At 42.4% G+C, this 22,072-nt stretch overlaps 1 protein-coding gene and 1 long non-coding RNA gene across 15 annotated transcripts in view; one reads left to right on the forward strand and one right to left on the reverse strand.

Annotated features, from left to right (window-relative positions):
* ANKRD31 (ankyrin repeat domain 31) overlaps positions 1-10,514 on the reverse strand; it is a 47,498-nt gene extending 36,984 nt beyond the window's left edge. For 8 of the 13 annotated variants that reach the window (XR_014503022.1, XM_083403602.1, XM_083403605.1 and 5 more), the window contains exons 1-3: positions 10,160-10,514; positions 2,671-2,702; positions 794-837 (exon numbers count right to left, since the gene is read on the reverse strand). Coding sequence is in view for 10 of the 13 variants with exons in the window: in XM_083403602.1 (XP_083259728.1) it covers positions 794-837; positions 2,671-2,702; positions 10,160-10,263 (180 nt within the window). In the remaining 3 variants the exon portion in view is untranslated. Of the gene's footprint in view, positions 1-793; positions 838-2,670; positions 2,703-9,358; positions 9,610-9,690 lie in introns of those variants that run through there. The other 5 variants (XM_083403609.1, XM_083403608.1, XM_083403607.1 and 2 more) reach the window with 5 other exon arrangements.
* Positions 10,135-15,453, forward strand: LOC310660101. Of its 2 annotated transcripts, XR_014503185.1 has the most exons (3): positions 10,135-10,243; positions 10,609-10,900; positions 14,794-15,453. It is a non-coding gene; the product is annotated as an uncharacterized lncRNA (long non-coding RNA). The 2 variants fall into 2 exon arrangements; XR_014503186.1 differs by lacking the exon at positions 14,794-15,453 and having other exon boundaries at positions 10,609-13,197.
* Positions 15,454-22,072: the final 6,619 nt, after the last annotated feature.

The raw sequence follows: 22,072 nt of genomic DNA on the forward strand, positions 1-22,072 counted from the left end.
TCACTGGGAGGGTGGCATGTTGTCTTTGTGGCTACTCTGTTATCTTTTGTGTGTATCCTGGATAGAGTGAAATCACAAAATTGTTTGGCTATTGCCATGCACTGATTGGTGTCTTCTGTGTATGAGTAAATGATGGGGTGTCACAAGCACACAAAGTTTAAACAAATTTCTCTCTCTTCCATGGTCCCAACAAAAATAGTTACTCTTGAAATGCAAATGGCAGCTTCAAAGAAGCTATTTTGGTCAGGACCACGGCAGGGAGAAGAAAAAGTTAAACTTCTCTTCCCCAAGGTTGCAAGGCTGCTAGTTACATAAGAAAAATTGTGTGTGTTAATTTCATTCATACAATTAATATCACATCTAGTTCAGTGCTCATAATAGGACCAATGGAGCTACTGCAGGAAAATTACAAAAGTGCATTTTCAATACTCAACATACTATGTTGGCAAGTCTGACCTTTTGCATTCTTTCACAATCTTGTATGGTGTAATAATTTGTATCACAATAACTTCTGCACGGTATCATTATACACATCCTATGGGCATGCTGGTTAATTTGCATAAAAACAGCAAGCTCAAGCTCAAGCTCAAAGTGAATGTTTGAAATGACATCTTTGTTAAGATTACAGTTATTTATTTGTTTGTTTGTTTGTTTGTTTATGTAATAAATATCTGGAGAAAACATGTTCATAGGCTTTCACAGGGGAAGGGGGAATTCCATGAGGCATAAATTAATTGAAAAACAGAGATTATATAGTTACAATTGGGGGGGAGGGGAACACTAACAGACCTACATTTCTGTCTGTTTCCAGAAATCCAGCCACTTCAGAATCTAAACCTAAAACAGCAAATAAGTGAATTTTAAACTTTATTTTCAATGCATATCACTTTGAATATCCTTTAAAACATAGTATGGTCTTTGAGGGGAAACAGTAAATACCAAATTTACTGGAACTGAAGGAAAAAGAGCTTCTGACCACCTATGAGGAAAGCATAGCCTCCCTACACAATAAAGCTTCTATTGACTTTATACCTAGTGTGTCATCTAAAATTAATCTGTAACTTAACAAGCAGAACTTGTATCCAGAAGCTTCCCCTTGCACCACTGGGAGCATCCCTTGAAATACAAATAGCAGCTTCAGAGAGGTAACTGTCATCAGGACTACGGACTCTCTATGGCCCCAAGACTGCTCAAGCTTGCCTGTCGCTACTATTTACATAACCAAAAAATGTGTCTCGCTTGCCCTTTACAGGCACAATTTGTGTGCCTCTACATTTCCCCCTCCATGACTAATAGCACCTTCTGGGGGGAGGGTGATTTGGATCTGACCACTGACAACAGGGGCAAAGGGTTAGACTTCCCCACAAGGACTGATCCCCAAGCAAACTGGGACTTTCATTTCTTAAGAAAGAAAAAGGCGTGGAGAGTGTCAATCATAGAATTTCTACGTAACATCTAATTTGGACCTGATGGATGGCTTTTCTATTTTGAAAGGGATAACAACAGGAACCTTTCACAAGTTCGCTGATGTCACTGGCATACCTTTAATGTGTGGTTGATATATTGTGTTTATTATGTTTCTACTATTGTTGCTATTTTCTACATTGTGATTTTAATAGAAGTAATCAGTCTTGTGCAAAATATGTGTACTAAAAAGGCAGTGTGTACATTTTTATATAGCTATATGAAATAAGATCTTCCTGCAGCCAAAGATGGTTGAATCTCATTAAATCTCCAAGTACTTTGTGCAATCCATTATAAAACTTACAAATTGCAGACTTTCCCATTTTATTCACCAACATTCTTTTGTATGTTATTTTGCTTAACACCTAACCTTGAATGAAAGTACTTATGAACTTGAAAGTATGTTCTCTATGTCCTAAGGCAGCTACAGCACTATTTAGGTTTTTGGCGCATGGCGCTCTCCCAATGTCCACATATGCACCTGTTCCAGTTCACAACTTCCCATGTTCGGCATGAAAGTCTGAAGGGGGAATGTTACGAGTGAGTGTGCTTACAATTCTTCTCTTGATTAGGAGCTCTGCATTATCAAGGGTCCTGATCGCAGGGAAGTTTGTAAGCACATTCACCCAAATGCACTTAGAATCCTCCTTCAAATGGTGCTAAATTTTGGGCCTGAAATGGATGTATATATTGGGGGTGGGTTGTGTATGTAACCCCTCCCTCGTTTAAGCCCTATTTAACCTGAATAGGGCTTATGGGAACAGGTACCTCCAGGTGATCTATATATGAGTCTTCTGCTCTGGCAATTTAGTTCAAATCTAGAATTATGGGATGCAATATGAGGGCAGGGTGGGAGGGAGGAAGAAATCATTTCACAATGGATTTAGGTAACCTTCCTCTTAATGGACTGCACTGCCTTGTGAAGTTCTAGGTGACCACACTAAAAGGCATTAGGTAAAACCACTGCACAGAAAGTAACAGTGGGAGGCCAATTACAAACTCCTTTCTGAGACTGAAACTCCAAAAGCCATTTAGTTCCTTACTGTGCTGTATATAGATACATCTGTTTGATATTTTCTGCAATAACTATTTTCTATGTAATAACTATACTTAAACAAGTTACTCTCCATTACATAAACATGCAGATAAAAAGCTTGTATCATCCATGTGCAGTAGCAGCTGGTGAATGATCAAGTTGGCAAATACCTGTAACACTGATGGGACAGTTTATCATAGCCCTAGAAAGGAAAAGAACAGATAACATTAATTAACTTTGCATGTTTGGGTGATTTAGGCTTGATTGTAATCTCTGTTTTACTCAGATCCTTCACACTTATTTGTAGGTGATATAATGATGAATGTATGGAAACAATTTGTTGCACACAAATGCATGAAATCATCAGGATTTCTAAAGTGCTTAAAAGGCACTATTTCTAAAACAAAACATACGTATGTTATCTAAAACTTTAAAACTTTAAAAGTTTTAAACTTTAAAAGTTGAAATCAGGGAGACTAAGGCTACAGTTGTAATGAGTATAGTAGGCCTTACTACCAAGCAAACATGCACAGTATTGGGCTGTAAAAAAAATAATCAGTTCTACCTTTTTTCCATCCAACTCTGCACTTGGTGGTGCGTGACAGGTGGCTGATATAATGACACATGCAAATTACCTGTATGGCTTTAGAAAAATGATGTTTTTTTCTTACTCAAATAAAAAAACTAAAGCCTCAAATCTATCATTATCTTTTTATTGCTGATAACAAAACATTGCTCTGGCAGGGTCCAAGAGCCCTCCTTTGCCATCTCTCTGACTACAGTCCTGAAGCTTGGGCTGTTCAATGAAAGATGTAGATTGTCCAGTGCTTTTTTTCTAGAAAAAAGGTGCTAGTACTCAGCCTACAAGGGAGGGCTCTCAGACCCTGCCAGAGCATTGCACCTCCCTTCCTAAGCTGGGCAGAAGCTTCCCAGGCTTTGAGAAGGGGGGTGTGAGGGATCCTGCAGCCCTCCTGCCTCCTTCCCAAAACTGGGCAAGCTTTAGGAAGGAGGTGGGAGGGCTCTCAGACCCTGCCAGAACATAATGCCTCCTTCCCTAAGCCAGGCAGAAGCTTCCTGGGCTTTGGGGGAAAGGTGCAAGGCTCTGAGGGGGATGGAGGTGCTGGTACTGCATATCAGTGCACACCACAATACAAAAAGCACTGAGTTTGTCCGTATATTTTTCTGAGTATCTGAGAAACAGGTTAGCATGGTGAATTTCCTTCTGAATAAAATGTGTGTAATTAGGAATACAGAGGAGGAATACAGAAACAGTTAAAAAATACCAACCCACAAAGGGCACATGCTCAAGGCAAAACTGAAGGCAAAGTTGCAATCAAAAAGCCATCTAGCACTGAGATAGCTATTAGAATTCCTGCTCCATGACCTAAACACATGACCTCTGAAAATGTAGCATCTCTATTTCTAAATAGCCTGTTATGGTGAAATCTAGAAATTAATTTGCAAGATTCAGACCTGATAAAGAAAAATAAGGCATTCTGGTTTTACTTACTCCTGCAAAGGAGTGAGCTACTTATTCATGTGCATTAAAATCATTTTATAAATATGAAGTGAACTGTTCTCTATCACTTCTGTAACAAGCATGTAAGGGCAAAATATAAAAAGAAACACAAAGCACTGTGGATGCATTTTGAGCTCTCTCTGTGTGTGTATGTGTGCCCACAGTATTCCAGCAAAGCAAATGCTAGAATATCCTGCTACTCCTTGCTGGCTTATGCTTTAACTACTGCTTCCTCCACCTGTTGGGGAATGAAGCAGCCCACAGCCAGTTGACTGAGGTGGGAGCATTATACTCTTTGCTTCCATCACAGGCATCCAGCTTGAAATATACTCAGAGTCGCAAAGTGATTTCATGCTCTTTATTCAGCTCATAGTGGTGAGGAGGAATGAATGAAAGTCCCCTCAAAGTATCTGCCTTATATACATTATTTACACAATGGGCTGCACATGATTGGCTAATTCCGGAATTCTACTGTAAGCCAATCAGGTTGTGGATTCACTTCTATCTGGAGTATGATTGGGTGGTTCCTGCCAACCAATCATACTGCTGCATTGTTCTAGGACCAATCAGACTGCTGCATTCTGAATCCTATTGTTCTAGGACCAATCAGACTGCTGCCTTTTGGATCCTATTGTTCTAGGACCAATCAGACTGCTGCAGTTTGGATCCTATTCAACTCAGTACATAACACAGCTGCAAGCACTTTCTTTTTCAGGAAGATGTGGCGGTGGTAGTGAGCGGGCAGGTGATTGAGCAGGGAAAGGAACCACACCACAGTGGAGTACCAGAGATGGAAGCAATGCAACCTCCTCTTGCGTCAGGCAACAAGCCATAGACAGCATCTATTAATGGGAGGAGGAAGGGACCGTGACAGCAGCAGCCAGAACATTCAGCGGGAAGAAGATAATATATAATCATAGAATTGTAGAGCTGGAAGGGTCATCTAGTACAACCCCCTGCAATGCAAGAATCTCAACTAAACAGTTCTTGGTTTCAACGGCAGATCTTTCTTTGTTATGTCTCTGCATGGTTGTTAATTCAGCCTTGGAAATAAACCCACAAAGGTCATCAGTCTGCTAAGAGGTTAGCACTGTGCATTTTCAGATGAATTTGCATAGGAAGGGGCTTTTCTTCTCTCATGGCTAGAACAGAAACAAAGTGGACTGACAGAGAAGGGCTCTCTCATGAGTTCCATCCATCCTCCACCAGCTTGCTCACTGGCCAACATGGAATTCTTGGGTGGATAAGGGCTACAACCAGGCAATTTGTTAAAGCCATGGTTCCCTTGATTCTATGAAGATCAGATTATATTGATGACTTGAAGAATACTTATTAGAGTTGTCAGTTAAGGAAACCAAGACAGAAAAATGAGAAAGCATCATCTTTAGACTGTAAGTCTAAGTGAAGCTTAGCAAGGTTTGAAGGAATAAGTAGCAACCAGGTGAGGAGACTGAAGGAACCAGGACAGATTGGAACAATGTACATTTTGTACTTAATAACCTGTAATTAAGATTAAGTAACATAATTATGCAACTGAAAAATCTAAAGGATTCCAACAGCCCAACACATTTGATGAGTTACGTTGCATGAAAAATTGCAAAATTAGATGATCATGTGATTTTTAGATGAAAGTTGTAATTACTGGATTAATGTCATAATTTTCTTATTTTAATTAAACACTGCTTGTAAGTACATCCATTCATTCTGATGCAATTTCTGGCAGATGTAACGCAGAAAACATCTGCTTACACCCTTGAATACATTAACAGATGTCACACCATCTGATATTTAATACAGAACCTATAGTAATGAATCTTCCCTGTTCAATATTTCTATTAATTAAAGAAGCCACACCTGAGTGGTGAACACAATAACCTGCCCCAGCTTGGAACAAGAGATGCTTTCTCTCTTGTATTTAAAAGGAATTTAACTTATCCTATATACCGTATTTTTTGCTCTATAAGACTCACTTTTTCCCTCCTAAAAAGTAAGGGGAAATGTGTGTGCGTCTTATGGAGCGAATGCAGGCTGCGCAGCTATCCCAGGAGCCAGAACAGCAAGAGGGATTGCTGCTTTCGCTGCGCAGCGATCCCTCTTGCTGTTCTGGCTTCTGGGATTCAGAATATTTTTTTCTTGTTTTCCTCCTCCAAAAACTAGGTGCGTTTTATGGTCTGCTGAGTCTTATAGAGCGAAAAATACGGTATATCATGTAGTATCTCCTGAATCTTGCTCTTTTAGATCCATTTCTCCACTGTGTCTTTTGCTACTATTTTCAGCTGTGGGGGAGGAGGTTCTTATTCTTCCGCTACAACACACTGATCACAGCTAACTTTTTTATGCATTAGATTAAAAAAAAACCCAGCCCTACCATTAGATTGAGACAACCAACCATAGCTGTCAACATTTTCCTTTTTTTAAGGGAAATTCCCTTATTCCAAATAGGATTCCTCGCAAAAGGGAAAAGTTGACAGCTATACAACCAACCCAGGCAGGAGGTGCCATGGGTGTGAGTAGCCCCCACAACCACTCCCCAGGGCCCTCCCCCCTCCACCATTCCTATCCTATTGAGCCAGCAACCCACCAGTAGTGATGCTTGCTTGTTGCTGGACTGGGCAAGTGAGATGTTTCCCAACATATCAGAGACAGCAATGATGGGAAATACCCATAATCATAGGAGCCAACTCCTTGGGGTCGATGTCCCTTTGCTCCTCGCAATAAAATATTGGGGGGGGGGCTGCCCCACGTTGATGGACATTGGCATTCAAATGGTATGCATGTGCCACATATTATGATCAATTATGCAGGGCGGGGCTTACCTGCCCCCCCCCCAATATTTTATTCAAGTTGGCATCCCTACCCCTAATCAGGTGAGCAGGCATTCCAGCAGGCATCACATATGTATTGCTCTGCTCACATGATACATGTTGGTGGTGGTAGCAGCTATGGTGCCGCTGTTGCTTTACAGCATTTGAGTGGGAAGTGAAAAGACACCAGGTGGAGCAGGGAGCAAGCAGCACCACAGTGTTGGAGGAAAGAGCTGCATGTGCCCCACATACTGCCCTGCGCTCCCTATTGTAGCCTGCTGTCTTGTAGTGCAGTAAAACACGCACCTTGTTAGTTCATAATAAAGTAAGATTGAACTACCTATCAATTGGTTTCTGCATGTAGAATGCAGAGGGCACTATCTTTAGCATTTGCCTCAAGAAGCAAGTTGCCTTGGGTTGGTCCTGATTAGGTGATCAAAGTAAAAAAAATCTAATTAAAATATTTTAATCATGAACCAATCTATGAATATGTGAATTTTAACACATATAGTAGCTCTGTTGATTACAGCGTGCTGCTGATAATGCCATGGTTGAAGGTTTGATCCCCATAAGGCACATCTGAATGTTCCTGCATTGCAGGGAGTTGGACTAGATGATCCTAAGGATCCCTTGCAACTCTATGAATTTATGATTCAAGTCTATGATTCAAGGTATGCTATATTTATCATAGAACTATGCTATATTTATCCTAATAGCAGAATTTGGTCAAAATAAAGTTCTGCTGGATCTGGATTTGACATTAATAAACTAAATCTAGCTCAATATTCAAATAATGGATCAATGCCACTTCTAAATGGAATTATGACTCAGTTTTTTACATAAGAACAAACAAAGGTCCACCTGCACACTGTCTTCAAACTCTGATATTTCCAAGAGTGTAATTTAATGAAAGGACATGCATAGATACAGTACCTAAACCAGGACAGCAGGCACTAGTCTACACAATTCCATGTTTTACAAGGCATACAGAAATGAAATATATATCTTTTCATGCAAAGCAGCAAATTTATTTGTTTGTTTCATATTTCCATGAAGTACATAACTTGTTTCTTTTTAAAAAAATATTGACCCCCCAGTGGTGCAATGGATCAGTGCATCTGGCTGTTAACAAGAAAGTTGGTGGTTCAAGTCCACCCAGGGACGGGTGTGGGCAGGGTTTCTATATTGCAGGGGGTTGGACTAGATAACCCTCAGGTCCTTTCCAACTCTACAATTCTGATTCTATGAAAATGGATAAAATAGTTAATTACATTCCTCAGTTAACATAATCCAACATTCTTCAGTAACCACACCCTCAGGATTAGTAAAATTCATACTTATGTAACTGTTCTCACTATCCTATGCAAATATGTACTTCTTTAAAATAACCTGGAACATTCTCACATAAGTTACACTTAAAAATAAAACAAAATTTCCACCCCTTTACTACTTGTGCACAAACTAAAAGGTAATTTAGTTATTAATTGCCATTCACTGATATTCTTAAAATACCACTATCCTAGTCTGAATCCCAGGAATCCTTGTTTGAAGAAAGCTCTTGTTTTTGAAATTATCATTTGGATATCTGACTGGATGCATTTTGCATTCTACCTCAGGAGATTGGGAATGTAAGCAGACAACACAGGATAAATAATTTCTTCTATGTAACTGACAAAGGGAAAATCCTAAGTCCTTTATATTTTTTCTCTACTTTTTTCCTCTTCTTATACAGTGGTACCTTGGGTTACATACGCTTCAGGTTACACACTCCGCTAACCTAGAAATAGTGCTTCAGGTTAAGAACTTTGCTTCAGGATAAGAACAGAAATCGGGCTCCAGCAGCACAGCGGCAGCAGGAGGCCCCATTAGCTAAATTGGTACTTCAGGTTAAGAACAGTTTCAGGTTAAGTACGGACCTCCGGAATGAATTAAGTACTTAACCCGAGGTACCACTGTATACGTCTCTTCTTTTTTCTTCTCTCTCCCTCTCTTTAGAATGATGTCCTCTGCTCTGGGCTGTTATTGGGGTTCAGGATTACACACACTTGAAGATTATGGATGGGTGGGAGGACCCTGGATAAGAGCCAGGGAAGGGAAGCCCTCCCAGGGTGAGTGACTGGAAGAAGACAGGAAAGCTCCCAGGTGAGAGCTGGGAGGGTCCACTATTTTTTGTGTGAGATAAGGGTTAAGAGCAATGATTTTTCCCCCTAGATAAATAGGTGCTGGTACTCACCATGAAGATATTACAATAAGTGCCACACAACTAAAAAAGAGGTGCTGGTACTGTGTACCCTTGCGCACCGCCTGAAAAAAGCACTGCTTAAGAGTCAGGACTCTGCATTTTCTTTTCTCTTTGTTTTTATCTAGGTTCATTCCTTTTGTTTTATTGTATCACAAAAAAAGTTTTAATAAAATATTACGGGGGGAAAGAAAGGAAACTATGTTCCTGTTTCTTCAGAACCAAATATTTGTATATCATTTACTTATTTATTTAAAAGGGAGGATATGCTGGGTTTACTCCTGCCAAGAACTTACCGGTAGCTAGACTGATATGAAAGTTTTAAGGAAATGTGGTATTTAGAGCACATTTCCACTGCAGTGTGGTAAAGGTAAGAGAGAGATTAGTAGCTCAAGCCTTGCCAAAAACCGCTGAGATTCTGCCACCCCATATAGATTCAGGAGCTTGATAAAGAAGCCCTGTTCACAAGACATACTGTTATTTGTGAAATAGTGACGTGTGGTGTTGGGAGAGGGATTGCACCGGCTGCCTGTGCCCCCAACACCATTGATCTCACAAACCCGGAGGCAAGGATTGCAAGACACACCTTCAGCGAACCTTAACTGCCATTTTTTACAGTGAACCCGACCTGAACCGTTTGTCTGAAGACTATGTTTCCAAATAGGGGACCTTAAAAAAGCACATTTAAATCCCACGGGTGGTTGGTTGTATGCTTAGGACCGTAAGCGACTTTTGTTTTCAGTTTGGGGCGTTATGTGGAGGAGAGAGTAGGCAGTCATTTAGCACGGTTATATGGGCGGAAGGGCCACACACACCATTAATTTTACCATGCATCTGAATGAGTAACAGAAGCAACTGGCATATCCTGGTCAACGGGAGGCCTTTATTACAGGACCAACTGTAATCCTATACCAGATGAGCAAGCCCCATTGAACTCAGAGCGGCTTACTTCTGAGTAGCCACACGCCCTTTGCCAGTATTCAAACACTTAACAGTCGGCCCCAGAGGGTGACTTGTGACGCCTCTGTGAAGTGTTTGCACAACTAATTGTAACGTGTGTGTGTGTGTGTGTGTGCGTGTGTGTGTGTATTTGTCACCTCCTGGCGAGCAGCTCCTCTTCGTCCCCGTCGCTCTCAGGGACGGAGCCCTCCACTATCGTCTCATCGCTGTCGGTCTCACAGGTGCCGCCTCCCTCCGACATGGCTGCTACTTACGCCCCTCACCCCCCCCAACTCCCTCTCAGGGACTTTTGCTCTTTGCCCGAAGCCAATTCCCCCTCCTTGCAAACGACCACAGGGTCCCCGGCCCAACCGAAAGCCGCCTTCTCCTCAGGCAACACTTCCGCCCCTCGAGACTCTCTGAGGGGAGGCCCGGTGCATTTCGGGGGTCGTAGTCCTCCGCGCAAGATCCTGGTCCCTGACTAAGGCAAGGAGCGTGTATGGTGCGGGCATTTGGGGGGGGGGGGCGGTGAGGGTGTCAAACAAAAGGGCATCCGAAAACACGTATTTATTTAGTTACTTTACGTGTCGTTGTTGCTGTTTTCCAGAGCGCCTTACAGGAGGAAAGGACTTGGGATGATGATGATTTTATACCCCACTCATCTGGCTGAGTTTGCCCAGTCACTCTGCTCGGCTCCCAAAAGACTATTAAAAACACGATAAAGAGGTAGCTGTGCAAGGCGGCCGCTTATAACGAAAACAAATAAATTACAAATGAGTAAGAGATGAGAAAGTGCTACCCATTAGCTGGGCAGAACACAGGGACGATTGCCAGCCGAGAGAGATCACTTGGCAAGATTTCTGAATCTTAACTTCCGCTGCTGAAATACAATTAAAAAGGTATGCATTTAATAGGGAGTTAAATGCGTTCAGGGACACAGGGCTGATTTGCAGGTAAACTGGATGTAGGCCAGTACCTTGTATTTTAATTTCAAAAAAATCACTTCCACGCTTTCCTTTTCATCTTCTGTTCCCTGCGCATCAAATGTTGCCACAGTTTTGGAGCATAGCTTCTGTTCCTTGAACAGCTACATGACCTAAACAGGCAAAGCCTTTCCCCCCACATCCCTCTTATTTATGCCCTGAAATCATTCCCCTGCTCAGTTTCTGCATAAAAGCACAGAAGCTTTTTTATTCATAAATTTGCTGTAGCTACGGCAAACTGGTTATGTGAAGAGATGGTTTATGAATCATAAGTCATCTCTTCATGTGCCATGCACTTTTTTGAGAAAATGCAGTCAACAGCTTATATTTGCCGTAGCTGATTCATGCCACTGGTTTACCACACCTCAATTCAGTATGGGTGGATTACTGAAAAAGAAACCCAGAAACAGATTGTGTGCATTGGCCTAATGTCAGATTTTATTGCTAGAATCTGGATGCATAACAAAATACTTTGGACTTCAAGCATTTACCCTAATCCACTTAACCTGGAGCAATCATCATTTGTATTATTTGTAAAATATTTTATTTTCTTCAGTATAAAAAACAAATATACATGCAAACTTGTAGAAAAGTCCTTGCCTGGTAACCACACATGGACTTCCCTAGTATACTGTATGCAGATTGTGAACTTCAGCTTCCCTCAGGTTAACTCAGGGCTTTCTTTTTCCTACATTTGTTCCAGCTATATATATAAATTAAAATAAAACCAGTTCCACACCTATAATCATCTCCCTGCCTTTAGATACTCTAGAGTCTAGAGCACTTGGAAGGCAGAAACTTAGAAGGTGGAGCCTTTAGTGGCATGGAAATTAGACTAATTTTCTGTCTGCCAAACAACTATCAAACTGTTTGTTGTTGTTGTTTAGTCGTGTCCGACTCTTCGTGGACCAGAGCACGCCAGGCACTCCTGTCTTACACAGCCTCCCGCAGTTTGGTCAAACTCATGCTGGTAGCTTCGAGAACACTGTCCAACTATCTCGTCCTCTGTCCTCCCCTTCTCCTTGTGCCCTCCATCTTTCCCAACATCAGGGTCTTTTCCAGGGAGTCTTCTCTTCTCACGAGGTGGCCAAAGTATCGGAGCCTCAGCTTCACAATCTGTCCTTCCAGTGAGCACTCAGGGCTGATTTCCTTAAGAATGGAGAGGTTTGATCTTCTTGCAGTCCATGGGACTCTCAAGAGTCTCCTCCAGCACACCCTGCCAAACCAAAAAAAATCTCAAACCAAAACGTTGGCAAAATGTTGAGCTCCATTTGAAATATTAGTTCTGTCCTAAGTATTTCTTCAAATGGTTGAAATGATTTCAACTCTAGCAGCACAATTCAAGTTTTCTCAAACTACTCTGTGACAGAGAACATATAATCAAATCCCGCAGGTGCAATGCAATTTCTGTCGGGTTCTTTTTTTAAAAAATTAACCATATTTAAGTATGACCACTGTGGCCAGAGGAAATAGCTTCTCTGGAAAACCACCCAGGCTAGAGGGTTTTACCCTGTTTCTGTATCTTCAGATCTGCCTTTTATTGTGCTTTGTTGAACTACTTTGAGTGTAATGTATACGGAAAAGTGGCATACAACCAAGCTGCAGTCTTAAGCACACTTACCTGGGAGTCAGTCCCTTGAATTCAATAGGACTTATTTCTGTGACAGACATGACTAGGATTGCACTATTATTTATTTCCTTAAACAAAGCCCAAGTAACTACCATTTTGAGGTCACAGGGTAGGTTACAACAATTTTAAAATGCAGTAGTAAAATCAGTTAACACTGTTGGTAACTACTATGTTTTTCTCTAGGTGCTATATAATTATAATAATTGCTATTTGATTACAATTCTATTTCATTACCATGTTATTATTATATTTATATGTCACAATAGTGACACAGCAGATATGTGAATAATTTGCAGTATGTGTGTACTACAAAATGGCTTGCTGAAAAATATTTGGGAGGCATTGACCCCCTCACTAAGTAGTATACTATAGTGGCATGTTCTGAAATGACAATCCTCATAGCCACATCCTTCTGAGTCTACATAACAAAAATGAAGTTTTGACCAATGTAGACTATGGTTTCAATACTAAGCCACCTTTTCTCTCCCCTGACCCCCAGCCTAAGACTGCATGCAAAAGGTTGCTTAATATTGTGTAACATTTTGATCAGAATGAAGGCATTTTGGAATTTCTCAAAATAAAAGTAGCAGCACCTTTTTCTGCTTAGCTTACAGGTATTTGGTGGGTTTCTCTCTGAGAAAAACTTGCTTATTTGACATGCAAAATATTGGCACAAAGCACCCCAGGAAATCAGTGTCAGTGCTTCATCCCTGCTCCACTGCACTGCTGTATAAAAACTTCAAGCTGCAAATGATAAAGGAAACAACTGACACAGAGGGCAGCTATATCAGAGGCATAGTGGGGGGCGGCCCTTAACAAGGGGCCTATAGAGCACTCTCCTGGGAGTGATGTGGTGGCTCAGGCATCTACAGGCTCTGAGTCTGCACTGTTCGAAAGAGCAGTGTGGGGTTTGCATCCACCCGTTGCCTCCCTCTCAGCCGCCCTACAGCTGATGCGGAGGTGGCAAGTAGACTCCCTGAAGGCTGTATGCTGCTCGAAAAAGCAACGTGGAACTGCAGGGTGCCAGAGCGGAACGCGGCTTGGACACTGGGATTCTAGCATGCCTGCCCCGCCCTGTGGCGCCTCACCCCACCCCCACGGGCGCCCTGCCCCACCCCCATGCACACCCTGCACCCCAGGTGCCCAAGCGGCTAGCTACACATGTACAGTGGTACCTCGGGTTACAAACGCTTCAGGTTACAAACGCTTCAGGTTACAGACTCCGCTAACCCGGAAGTAGTACCTTGGGTTAAGAACTTTACTTCAGGATGAGAACAGAAATCGTGCGGCAGCGGGAGGCTAAAGTGGTGCTTCAGGTTAAGAACAGTTTCAGGTTAAGAACGGAGCTCCGGAATGAATTAAGTTCTTAACCAGAGGTACCACTGTATTACAAGTGAAATTAGGTCCACTTCCCATGTCCCCAACTAATATTTGTGGTCCTTAATAGCAAATGCCCCTCTGTCTTTCACATCTGTTTTCAATAATGATCAATTCTGTTGTGTGTAACTAGAGAAGTGTGCTTGAAAGTGATTGGTCGAGAGAAGGGCTGTAGCTCAGTGGGTAGAGCATTGGCTTTGCCTGCAGAAGGCCCCGGGTTCAATTCCTGACAGCATCTCCAGGTGGGGCTGGGGAAGAGAGTCCCTGCATGAAAGCTGGAGAGCCATTGCTGCCAGTTAGTGTAGAGTCTAGATGATACTGAGCAAGACGGACCCAATGGTCTGATTCAGAATAAGGCAGCTCCCTATGCTCCTGCTTGAAAGATAGTATCCAACAGAGTTAGAACAGATTTAAGTTAGTCATTCCCATTATTTTTATTATTAATGGGTGTATTCGGAGAAGGACTAAGAGTATGTTGTCACCCTGGGCTCCCTTGGGAGGAAGGGCAAGACACGTATGCACTAGAATTTGAAACACACAGGACTTATTTTCCCACAGGCTGCTTTGGTACATGGTGCTTCGCAATTGTACATACCTTCATATGATAATGTTGCCTGAAGTAAGAGTTACCTATCTGTGCAGTCTTTTAATTAGTCCATTAATTAGTGTGTCCATGCCCCCTAAGCACTGGTGGAAACAATGTAACACTTACCTGCACACACATGCACGCATACAGTTCCTCGCTTTTAAAATATTTTTTCACACTTTTTTTTAATATAGTGGAAGTCTGGAAGGAATATAGTGGCAGTCTGGTAGGAGATGAGGAATGGTACAGCTCTGCAGCATCACTTGGTGACCTATAGGACACTCTCTGTGGCAACAGCAAACCCATGAGAAGCGCATTCTCAGCACAAAATGGATTAAAACAGCCCCTGCAGAACACACTTTGGATGACGTAGGGATGATGTCATGTGTACAGCACCCACAAAAGTGTTTGTATCCAGCACTGAATGCAAATGATCGCACAGTGTATACACATCCAAGCACTGGATACATCCCAATTTAGCTAGATTTAAAGAGCAAAACATAAACCCAGCCAATGCTTTCTTCCCTTAGCAAGTGTGCTTGGGATCAAATTTCAATTAGGACCAGGGCAGGGTTACACACCTGATTTGACACGGGTTAATCCTAATGTGGCATGGGCTCTTCTGTGCAGGTTATTTAATTTTTAAAGCTTTGCAGTGACAAACTTAAGCAAGTCTTGAAAGATATGTGGAAGGTGGAGTTGTAGCACTACAAAGCATGCTCGTGTGTGTGTGTGTACACACACATGTACACACACACACACAGTGCTTTTTTCTAAAAAAATGTTTAAGGGTATTCTCATTTTCCTACTCACATTGAAATACTGCCCCTCAGTGAGGCCAAACTTAGATTCACAACATATTTAGGGGTATGCGTACCCTTGCGTCCCCCCTGGAAAAAAAAGCAGTATGTGTGTGTGTTCATTTAAACAACCGTAAAATATCAATGACTTCCCTTCTCTTTCCATGGTTCAGTTTGCATAGCATAAATCCCTGCATATTTTATATAAACTAAACCACTCCGTATTCCATTATTACATCCATCAAAACTTATTTACACTGTTGAATTTAACTGAATGCCGCCAACGTTTTCAAGTGTACACAATTTTCCCTAATATATTCAATAAACACTTTACAATCTTCTTTAAATGTATGTTCTTCTTGTTCTCCTGTTCTATAAGTTAGGTCTGCCAGCTGCGCATATTACATCAGTTTAAGTTGCCATTCTTCTTTAGTTGAGACCTTGCTCATTTTCCATTTTTGGGCTAACAAAACATGGGCTGCAGTAATGGCATGCATAAATAGCCTTTTCTGACACCTGGGAATTTCCATCTGAATTATCCATCTGAATTATTGTTGTTTTTTTGAAAAAGTGCTTTTAAACATTTCCCCCCAGTTCATTATAAATTATTTCCCAATACTCTTTTACTCTTTTACAAAGCATGTTCCCTGTTAAGTTGTGGGTGAACACATCAGACGACACAACGATTCTTCAAACAGCTCTTCTTTATTCAGATGCCAGAACAGAACTGAACTGAAGGGCTCAGTCAGCCTGCTTATATAGAGCTCCAGTACCTTGTTACTGTAACAACTTTCTAAAACTATCCAATCACTGAACGTCACTTTTGATCCTTCATTTGCATAACTATCTACAGTATCCATCCATCTACAGTATCCATCCAATCACTGAACGTCACTTTCGATCCTTCATTTGCATAACTATCTACAGTATCCCCCTGCTGGCCCAGGGTGAGAACTTCAGTACATAACATTCCCCCCCCCCATGCTCATCTGTGTGGGCTGACATGTCCTTGCCATCCTAGTTACAGCAGCAGAACTTGCAAGTGGACCTTTGTGACTCAAGCCCTGAGGAAAGACATTTGTAAGGGGTTCTGGAAAGACATTGATCTGCACTCTTATTGCTGTTAGTAATGGCTGTTTGTGTAAAGTTCCCTTTTCTCAGAGTACCCATCAACAAGCTCTCACTTGTTTTCTTTAGAGGCAGGAGTGGAGAACTTTGGACTCCCATTTCCAATGGCCAGTGGTAATGGGAGTTGCAGTCTACCAACACATGGAGGGCCCCTGTTCTAGAGACATCATTGTGCCTAGTGCTTTCTAAACACAAGCGGTCAGGCCCATGCCCTGAGGGGTCAACACAAGGAGCAAAATGGAGCTAGAGTGCACAAGGAAATAAAATGTGAAATGTGAACACCTTGATATGAGATAGGTGTTTCCAGACTGTGGCAACTGTATGGCTATCTGCCACGAATGGCTATAGAATTGAGTCCTCTGCCTGCGGGCTTGGAAAGTCAAAATGAGTAGGTGGACAATGCCCACGGGTCTGTCTCCCTTCCCCCAAACCTGAGGTCCAAGCCTGAAGTGGGCTTGTATGCATGTTCACAAGCTTCCCTTTGAGCAGGAACTTTGATTGCCTTGTGTTCCTGATCAGGGGAGGCTTGTAATCGTGTTCAGGTGAACAGACTTACAACCCCTCTTCAGACCTTTCTACTTATTTCTAATATTACATTTGTAGACTGACCTTCATCCGTACATTTCAGGGCAGTTCACAGCATAAAAATGGAATATAAAAACACAAAATACATAATAAAAACAAGACCCCCCCCCCACAAACCAATAAGATGGGTCTGGCATGCATAGCCTCACATCATCACAGTGCCCCCCCATTTAACACCTGAAAGAGGTCTTTAGTCATTATCCTATTATCCTCTTTTGAAGCTATGGGGACAGTGAGCAAGAAGATGGGGTTAGTCGTCGGATGCTTCAACTCAAATTTTAAAATGCAAACAACCTCTTGCTAACATAACATTATGGTTATTTTGGGGGGTAGGAGGCACTTCTGAGCAGACAGGATTTTTGCACATTCACACCAGTGGTGTCACACCAATATAACTTCCAGACGGCCTGTTTAACAAGCATTCATCCGAGCGATTAGACGGTACTGACACTTTAATTAGCATTTTTTATTTAATATTGTGAAGATTAGATGACTTTGTGTGAAGCAAAGGTTCTCCCACACTTTCCAGGCATTTCCTCCACCACTTTCCTTATTGCAAAAGGTCTGATGGGTGGGGATGGGACAGGTGTGTTCTGCAAGAGCTCCAAGTCAGCTTTAATTGTGCAGCCTGAATTTACCACACCAAGAGCCTTTGTGTTCCATCAGTGCAAAGAGATTTAGCAAGTGATTTGGTCTTTGTCCTCCAGGTGTAACTGTAGGATAGCATTGCAAGGTGAGTCCAACATCAGATGCTTGATGTAAAGAAACCGAGAAAAATAGCATTAACCTCAGAAAGAACTGGCCACATGCAGTTTCAGGGCACCAGCAACAATTATTATTATTGTAGGTGTATGCAGCAATAAGACACGGATGTAATTAAAGTATGTTGTAGTAGACCTTCTCACTTCAGAAATTATTTAGCAATGCTCCTCCATTATTGCCACCACACAAGCGTTGCTTAACTCCAACTTACTTCCTGCTGCAATTAAGGGAATTCAGTACAGTAATTGTATCGGCATGTGGATGACAGGCACACTTTGTTCAGTGACTATACCTGGAACTCAACTAACACAGAAAATGAGGAAGTTTAATTTTGCCCTGGTGTAACCTGGTACTTGCATTTATTCCCCACAAAGTCCACTGCTTACAAATGCCTCTCCACCACTTACAATCATGTGTTTGACAAATTGGGCTCTAGTGCGCCAAGCCTTATGCTATAATAAAATGAGCTGGTCTTTAAAGTGCCACAAGGCTTTTTGTTTTTTTGTTTTTTTTACTGCAACGGATTGATAAACTACCCTTCTAGAAATGGGTAGACATGAGGGAAGGAGTCAGAATGGGTGGCCTGAGGGAAGATTGCAGTTGTCTTGGCAAGAGATCATCAGCGAGCCAATAGGCAACATGTTTTGCAATGTGTAAAGAGGATATGGAACATACCGTAACTGAATACCTGGAACAAAGGAGACAGTAATATCAGGTCATCAAGAGATCAATGGCTGTAGGGATCAGATGGGATTACCATGAGGAATTATAAAATATACATCAAGCCATCGTGTCCACGATGAAAGCATTGTGTTGACTGGGTTTGATATATTGACGATAATTTCTGATTAAATCCCATAAGATTCTACATTCATGCCCTTTTCATGCCCTTTTGACTCTACTGCCCATTTCTCTCCCCTCATATGTCACGTACACAGCAGCTCAGCAGTTGCTTCGCCAGGCAGGCATCCTGGGCCATAAAGATTGTGGGCAAGCTTATTTGAAGTAGCTCTCTAATGTATATTAATCTTAGGATGTTAATCTTAGGGCCAGGAAACAGATCTCACATGAAGGTGATACTGATTGCTATCCTCCTGGCCATCCTTCTTATCATGTGTACTGATTGTTTATGACCTCCGGGGTTGCCAGATACTCTTCTTTGTAGTTCTCAACTTATTTACCCCAGAAATATTTGTGCTTAATTAGTTTTAGTGGTGTAACTTTTTCCCCACGTGGGGTTTGATGAAATGCTCAGAGGAAATATGATTGGTTCTTACGAGCACTGTGTAAAAGATTCTTTTGCTAATAAAATGGCCTGGCGAGGGGTGTGGTGAACGCACTTTCTCCGAAAGCCTTGCTGGTCAAAGCCTCGTGTCTTGCTTTTAATCAGGGTCCAATCCTTCCTTTACTTTGCGAACGCAACAAATGGCAAGCAACAGTGGACACCTTTGGTACAGTTGGGTGTGTTGATTACAACATATATTTCTCTTCTGCAAATTATAGGGTTGTTGTTGCTGCTGCTGCTGCTGCTGCTGCTTCTTAAGCATTCAATCGGTAAAGATAAAGGACCCCTGGACTAGTTAAGTCCAGTCAAAGGCGACTATGGGGGTGCGGCACTCATCTCGCTTTTAGGCCAAGGGAGCCGGCATCTGTCCTCAGACAGCTTTCCATGTGGCCAGCATGACAAAACCACTTCTGGCACAACGGAAGACCGTGGTGGTGTTACCGGGAAATTGGAAGGGGGTGAGAGACCTCCCCCCCCCCACCTTGCCTCTCCACACCACAAGGCAAAGACAAAGAGCCTCTGCTGCACATTATCAAATCTAGCAATTCACTGATAAATGTATCAATGTACTGGCTCAATGTGATAACTTTAGAAATTCATAAGAAATCCCATCGTTGTATCAATCTTCTCAGATCCAATGGCATTTAGGACCCAGGGAAGTGATGTTTAAGAGGAAAGATTAGTGAGTCCACCTTAATCCCCAAGATAGATGTACAGTCCTCCGTCCGCAGGGCCTTCCCAAAGATTCATGACAGGTGATATCCTCCAAGGGTCTCAAGACAATAACCATCTAAATCACAATGCCTACCTGCCCCATAGTGGGATGAAACCCAGACAAGACAAAGTGGTGACTTGACTCAGGGACCAAGGAACTGTAAATGCTTTCCTCTGTACAGTGGTACCTCGGGTTACAGACACTTCAGATTACAGACGCTTTAGGTTACAGACTCCGCTAACCCGGAAATAGTACCTCAGGTTAAGAACTTTGCTTCAGGATGAGAACAGAAATCGTGCTCCGGTGGCGCGGCAGCAGTGGGAGGCCCCATTAGCTAAAGTGGTGCTTCAGGTTAAGAACAGGGTTTTTTTTCTTTTTTAAAAATATTTTTTATTAAATTTTCCATTTTAACAATCCAATCCAATCACATTAAATATTCCAAATTATACAAATACATATTATATAGTCCAAATATTCCACCAAATTATAAATTTTTATTGGGACTTCCCATGCTTCAAGTTCGGTGGGGCTCTCATCATCTTACCGTATTTTTCGCTCTATAGGACGCACTTTTCCCCCTTCCTTCTTTGCGAACTTGGGGGTGGTTTATTGGGCATCCACGGATGAGACTGCATCTTCCCTTACACCGGGAAGAATTTGGGAGGCTGATTACTCTCATCTCAGCCTCTAAATTGCCTCGTGGTGTAGCCTTATGAGGCTTTGCCCTCGGGTGGTAAAAATATTGCGCCTGGGAAAGTGGGAGTCAACAGACACTCAAGGAATAGTTTCGGAGAAAAGGCTTTTATTTCTACCATCCATGAACTGGTAGAAGGAGCAAGTGTGATAAGTCACAAAAAGCATGCACAAAATTCACAGTCATGTGCACAAGCATATATACCCCTTTCCAGTTCCCTCCTCCTTTCTCCTCCCCCAGGATTCCTCTGAGCATGAACAGAAAACTGTCTTGGGACTATTGGGACTCTTGGCACCCTTCCCAGGAAAGGGGTTTCAGAGTGTTCAGATATGTTTCAATCTCTTGTTCTGGCATGGTTCCCGGACAGAAAGCAAGTTGCAATGTGGTTCTTTAGCAAGGCCAGAAGGCATGAGAAAGGCCTGAGAAACAATGGACTGTTCTCTACCTTTGTTACAGCAGAGCGGAATGTTTCTGATGCTTAGCTAATGCCTTTTAGCTGCTGAGAAAATGATTTTGAAAAGTTTTGAGAAGCTTTGAGCCTGCTTTGGTGGGGGGTGACTTCGGGCCTAGGTGAGGTCACCTGTCCTCACCTTCCTTTAGTGGGAGCTGGAGAGATGGTATTGTTGGCCATCTTCCTTGGAACCTCAAGCGGAAGTCCCCAAGAACAGTTTCAGGTTAAGAACGGACCTCCAGAACGAATTAAGTTCTTAACCAGAGGTACCACTGTACTGCGAAGGAGTGCATGTGAAAGACTATACAGTCGTACCTTGGTTTTTGAACTGCTTAGTTCTCAAACATTTTGGCTCCCGAACAAAGCAAACCCAAAGTGACTGTTCCAGTTTGCGAACTATTTTTGGAAGCTGAACGTCTGACAGGGCTTACTCGGCTTCCGATTGGCTGCAGGAGCTTCCTGTAGCCAATCAGAAGCTGCGCTTTGGTTTCTGAACGTTTTGGAAGTTGAACGGACTTCCGGAACGGATTCCGTTCGACTTCCAAGGTACAACTGTATTTGATTTGACAGGGGCATGCCTGAATCTCAGGTTCTACCTAAGACCACACCTTTTCTGTGAAATATCTATGATGTCTTGATGATGCATCCTGAGATGTATTATGGGAAACTTTAAAATAATGATGTAACCATTGTTCGGGGCTTCTGGCTGCTTCGTCTTTGTGGTAGTGGGAAGTCTTGTTGCAACAATAAAGATCAGGCCTAGAGGCCACTTTTTTGCTTCTATCTCCTGGCTGAAGTCTCTTGCTTGTGACCCCCCCATCTGAACCTATGGGAGCCAAGTTTAGGCAATTGTGGGGTGCTCCAATGACTCCCTTACACAAGGGAAACCAGAGCTCACAGAAACGCTATTTACCTTCCCGTCGCAGCAGACCTATTTATTTACTTGCACTGCGTGCTTTTCGAACTGCTAAGTTAGCAGGAGCTGGGACAGGACAACGGGAGCTCACCCCACCGCGCGGATTCAAACCGCCAACCTTCCGATCTGCAAGCCCAAGAGGCTCAGAGCTTTACAACA

The sequence above is a fragment of the Podarcis tiliguerta genome, assembly GCF_965153285.1.
Source record: "Podarcis tiliguerta genome assembly, chromosome: 11".
NCBI lineage: Eukaryota > Metazoa > Chordata > Lepidosauria > Squamata > Lacertidae > Podarcis > Podarcis tiliguerta.